This window comes from Hipposideros armiger, unplaced genomic scaffold, assembly GCF_001890085.2.
Source record: "Hipposideros armiger isolate ML-2016 unplaced genomic scaffold, ASM189008v1 scaffold_419, whole genome shotgun sequence".
Classification (NCBI taxonomy): domain Eukaryota; kingdom Metazoa; phylum Chordata; class Mammalia; order Chiroptera; family Hipposideridae; genus Hipposideros; species Hipposideros armiger.
In genome coordinates, this window is record NW_017731769.1 from 587,887 (window position 1) to 593,726 (window position 5,840).

The 5,840-nt window shown below is 46.5% G+C and overlaps 1 protein-coding gene across 2 annotated transcripts in view; it reads left to right on the forward strand.

Moving 5' to 3' along the window:
* ZNF185 (zinc finger protein 185 with LIM domain) overlaps nt 1-5,840 on the forward strand; it is a 66,626-nt gene that overhangs the window by 56,822 nt on the left and 3,964 nt on the right. For both annotated transcript variants that reach the window (XM_019664258.1, XM_019664257.1), the window contains 2 exons: nt 1,657-1,728; nt 3,008-3,110. In XM_019664258.1, coding sequence (XP_019519803.1) covers nt 1,657-1,728; nt 3,008-3,110 — 175 coding nt within the window. The remainder of the gene's footprint in view (nt 1-1,656; nt 1,729-3,007; nt 3,111-5,840) is intronic.

The window sequence follows — 5,840 nt, forward strand, 5'->3', positions numbered from 1 at the left end:
TCAGTCTAGTTGTGGAGGACACAGCTCACTGGCCCATGTTGGTATTATGAGCCTTGCGCTCTACCCGGCTGAGGCAGTCAGTCGTCGGCCGCTCACGGAGGCTCACGGCAGCCCAGCTCCAGGTCGAGTCGAGCCATTGTTCACAATCTTAGTTGTAGAGGGCGCAGCTTACTGGCCCATGTGAGAATCGAACTGGCAGCCCTGTTGTTCAGAGCTCGTGCTCTAACCAAATAAGCTATCTGGCCGCCCCAAAATTCACTCGCTAACATATACAATTCAGTGGCATTTAGTACATTACAGTGTTGTGCAGCCGTCACCACCCACCTCCAGAACATTTTCATCACCCCCCAAGGAAACCCTGTACCCTTTAGCAGCCCTTCACACCACCAGCCACAGCCCCGGGCCTTCACTGATCTATTTTCTGTCTCTATGGGTTTATTCACAGAGGTTCTGGGATTAGAAATAATGTGTGCAAACCACCCAGCACCCCCAAAGGAGATGTCCTTGCCATCCAGCATTTGCGTCTATGAGTGTCACTCGACTGAACGCTGTCCATGTCCTGTTTTTCTTCTCCCAGTCCCACCACTCTGTTAAATTTATTTCTTACACTCTGACAATTCAATTTATTTTAAAATTGAATTTAATATTCAGTCAAAATGTTACATCTTATGCCAAACCAGTAGACTTTCTTTATTGGACAGTGGGAATTGTGTAGTCCAGTGTGCTTTCCTCTGTTGCCTCAGGAGTCTTAGAGGTAAACTTAATTCTCAGAAGAAATTGGAGCCTGGGCTGAAATTCTAGCTCACCCTGTCCTCCAGGTGTGACCTTAGGCAAGTCGCTTAACCTCTGAGTCAGTTTTCCTGACTACCTCACGGAGTCACCACATGGCTCTATGAGAATGGCAGCTTCACTAAAGGGCTTGCAGTTAGTAGCCCTAACTTGGCAATAGTTTTATTTTTTAACCATTAGTTTTTGTTATAAAGTCATATTATTGAAAAATGAAGATGCAAAAATGAAAAAAAAAAACCCTCATCCCACCCTGTAATCCAGGCACAGGCGTTATGTCAGAATGCTTCCTTCTTTTCTTTGTTCCCATCTCTACTGTCTAATTTCTACTGTGAGTGAGCTTCTGGTGACTGTCACATTACAGCCCAGACACATATGTGGGGGGGAAAGCCCTGTAGCTTTTCTACTGGTCAGTGAAATGGGAAGTCCTCATTGGTATATACACAGCCTCAAGAATCCTAGCCATGCCTCACTATGGCAGATATTTTTTTTTTTAGCTGCGCCATCCTGCCACCTGTTGGCAGCTCAGTAGCTGCTCAGCTCGGGCCGGGCATCGAACCGCTGTTGCTCAGAGCTCACACTCTTGAGCGAGCTCTTAACCAACTGAGCCACTCGGCCGGCCCTGATGGCAGATATTTTTCCCCACCCCCACCCCCCAATAGAAGGGCTCTTCTCTGAGAGAATTATACCTCCTTGGCACCAACTTGAAAGTTTCCCCTGCCATTTAGCAGAACAAGCAATGGCTGGCCATGCCAAGTCAGGTCTCAGCTTGTGGCCACAGGGTTAGTGAGGAAAGCATCCCTGTTCATTACCGGTAGTGACCTTGCTCTCATCTTCTGCCTTCCTCTTTCCTCATCACACTCCCTGCAGCATCAGCAGCACTGAGGACTCATTCGACATAGAGAAGAAACCCCCATATGACAGCATGCCATACTCCGAGAGGTAAGTCTGCTCTTGCCAGGGAGCTCACAGGTCTACAGAGGAGAAACAGCTGAGAGATTTTTCCACATAAAGTTCACTTGCTTTTGTCTTCTGTTTTGTTGCTTCTGATCCATTTTCAGATCTGTCACACCACTGCATAGAGTGGTGCTTCCAGTATCGGGATGTCACACTTGTGGCCTTTGTGCCCAGCTTAGACCAGAGGGTGAACACAGAAGGCTACTGAGAAGGCCTCAGAGGCTTATGTTAGCAGGAGAGGCCCTTGGGATTAGAACCCAGTTGATCTCTTCATGAACTTTCAAATATCACTAGACAGCGGTTCTCAACCTGTGGGTCGCAACCCCTTTGGGGGTCGAATGACCCTTTCACAGGGGTTGCCTAAGACCATCGGAAAACAAAAAGATATTTACATTACGATTCATAACAGTAGCAAAATTACAGTTATAGAGTAGCAACGAAAATAATTTTATGGTTGGGGGTCACCACAACATGAGGAACTGGATTAAGGGGTCGCGGCATTAGGAAGGTTGAGAACCGCTGCTCTAGAAGAAAAAAACACTATAGAAGAGTGATAGGTGGCAAATGAAGAAAAGCGAGTTTCTATCAACCAGAAAAGAGCCAGAGAAAACCATTGATTTGAAATAAGTGAAGGTGTAAAGAGTGCCTCATTCAGCAGTGTCAAAAACTGTCACTAGATGACAGAAGTCACAGGATAGTCTCAATGATACAGAAATCCTGGTTTTCAATTTTTGGAATGGGGGAGCAGTTCACACAGGTCACAGTGAAGGAAACAGGTTTGGAAAGAATAGATAACGTGTGTTAAGTCATACAGTGAGTATTATGAGGGTTCAAGAGGCAGGGCTCTGTGGCCCCAAGCATGAACAGAAGTGCCATCAAGACACGTGGCCAGGTAGGGTATACAAGGACATGTGTCCTGTACAAAAATACATGGATCTTCCTGTTTTAGAGGGGCACAGATATGCTTGGCCAGGGGGCAGGGAGAGGCAAGCTGCCTGAAATAAGAATCACATCATGGTATTTACACATATCATAGTGAATAAGGTGACGATCCATGACCACTTTCTGGAAATAATGTGAGAGTCTACAGAGGCCCAGGCTGGCCCAGGGCTATGTGGCCAATTGCACACCACAGGAAAGATGGCAGGCTGGGAATCCTGCAGCAAACCTAGGCCTGGCTGTGTCCAAGCAGAGGGTCTGGCTGCATCACATCAGTAGTCTGCGTGCCATCCTGACCACTGGGTTCTTGTTTTGCATCTCACAGAACAACTGGAGGGATCTGTACTTACTGCAACCGAGAGATCCGAGACTGTCCAAAGATTATTCTTGAACATCTTGGCATCTGTTGCCATGACTATTGCTTTAAGGTAAGGAAAAGGGGTGCTGCTACTGAGTTAGGGAGTTTTATGGATTTGGAGGGTGGAGGAGGCTTGATCTCAGATGGTTGCACTCTATCTCAGAGGCTTTGCAGAACTGGGAGCTGAATGAGCTGCCAAGTCCAATGGAGTGAATTAGTGTTGGGGACCGAATCCTGATTAGAGTGGGCTCAGGAGAGAACAGGACATGTGGAAATGGAGAAAGTGAGTCTGGAAGACTCTTGTGGGGTTGGCTTTGTAGGGAGCAGTGCAAGTGGACAGCAGGGTGCTGGTACTGATGAGAGTGATAAAATGGAGAGCAAGCACTGATGATCCAGGAGAAAGAAAGGCTGATGATGTGGTCACAGTGTACTTCTGTAGGAGACGGAGATGGATACCAGTTCACACATAGCAGGGAAGGGAAGGGTCAAGTATGTAGGTCACATACAGGGAGGTTCCTAACTTGGATGGTGGAAGAATGAGGCATTTCTTTAGCAGTTGTTTCTGTTTTCTCAGTCAATGAAAAACATGGTCATCTACAAGTGAGGGGTGGGGCAAAACTGTTGGATGTTTGAGGAAAAAGGGGAGAGTGTGAAATACTGTCTCAGGGAGGGGGGTAAGGATGGACCAGAGGGAAGAATAGGCCATGCACAGCCCACCTGAGGTGACAGCTCATGAATTCCTACCGAGACTGGCTTATCTATCAGTGTGGTCATGTCTTGTTCCCCAGCCATGTTCAAGGGCAAGAGTGAATCAGGGGGACTTGCATTTACCTGATGGAGATTTTGCCAGGTGAGTTGGCAAGATTGAGGCTGTATGCAAGAGAACAGTAACAGTGAGGCAGTGGGCTTGTCCATGTTTTGGAGGTCCCAGTGGTGACAGACACCAGCTAAAGTGAGCTGGAAGACTTGGGAGTCAAGGAGTAGGGCATGTGACTTGCACATTTGGGACACAGTGCACTTATTGGTAGTGGCAAGATATAGAGCAGCATTTCTCACACTTGAGTATGTATCTCACACTTGACCATCCCCTGGAGGGCTTGTTAAGACACAGAGCACTGAGCCCCAGCCCACTTTCTGACTCAGTACTTATGGCTAAGACCCAATAATTGGCCTCCCAGGCGCTTCTGGTCCAGGATCCCTCATAGAGCCTGGCCAGACGAGTGACTGAGGTAGAGAGGGCCCAGAACATTGGAGGAAATGAACAAAAGGCCGGGGTAGTAGGGAGCTCCTACATCTGTGTGAATCTGGAAGTTACTCAGCACAGGACAGGAGTGGTGATGGAGGGAGAGAATAGTCCACATGCAGAAATCGTGGACAGAGGGGAGTGGCCTAGAGGGTAGCAGATCGTTGCAATAAGAAGGGGGCATGGGAGATCACTTTAGGGCCAATCATATTCTGTGGACTCCAGCTAGGATTATATTTCTCAACGTAAAGATCTTGACGTGGTTTGACAAAGAACATTTTGTTTCCTGATTCCTGTACTTACATGAAAAGTCCTGAAAGATTTTGTCGACTTTTTACTTACATACGTCATTCAGAGCACGTCTGTTAAACAGCAAAATTCCGCGAGTATGAGACATAAGCAGCTATTGTCACATTTGGTCTCAGCACTGTGTTGGGGAAGGGTGCAGTCAGAGTGGTCAAAAGCACCCAGAAAGGCTTTGTGAGGAGATTGGTTCGGAGTCTGAGGTGAAGGGCACACGGGTATTTTGCAGGTGGCTGAACTTGAGCAAAAGCAGCTGCCTCCTGGCCCATGGAGCAGAGGGAATAGGAGTAGGGCTGGCAGGTGAAGGAGGATAGGTGTGAAGAAGGAGCCATGGAGGGGCATGGATTTTAAACTTGCCTCATTGGGGCTCACATAAGAGCTGGGGAAGTTGGAGTTACGGCAAAATAGTGAGGCTCATATTATTGGGGGGTTCTTGCAAAGTGAGCTGGATGCCTGAGAGCTGTCCCATGGGCCATGAGCACAGAGGTGGGGAAGGTGTTATTTTTATAGGATCCCAGAGCTGCTCAGAAATCAGGGTCACAACCCTGGTTCCAACATCCATGCCGACATTATCCCACCTACACTCTGCTGCCTCCCAGGAAAGGTCACCCCATTGCTCAAGCTCATTTGAATAAACTAGTTTGTCAATGCCCTTAATTGTAGGTTTTTCTTACTTTTATTAGGTTAATATAACATTTTAAAATACTAGTTTGTATTGTTATATTTAGGAAAAAAGAACACCCATGGCCACAGCATCATCACAACCCTTCAGGGTCCATGTTCTCCACAGTGTGAGGCACATTGCAAGCCCAGATTATTGATTTTTTTTCTGTGTTCCTAGAGGTGACCCCCTAAATGCTCAGCACCATCAGTTGGCTAAGTTGAGGTTCCAGTCCTAGTCTACAGTAACTAAAATGACAGAAGCATAATACAGTAAGTCCTCACTTAACGTCGTTGATAGGTTCTGCAACTTTAAGCATATAATGTTATATGCTTAAACCAATTTTAATATATAACAAAACCAATTCTAGTATAGGCCAACTGATATACATGAGAGTTAAGTTCCTGTGGCATCTCATCAACGTTTTAACAAAAAAATCGTTGAACAAAATGACGTTATTTGAAGACCTGCTCTAGTGGATTTATTTATTTATTTATTTTTATTTTTTAAAGATTTTTATTGGGGAATTGGGGGATGGGAACAGTGCTGGGGAATTGGGGGAAGGGGAACAGACAAGTTGCTGTCCTTTTGTT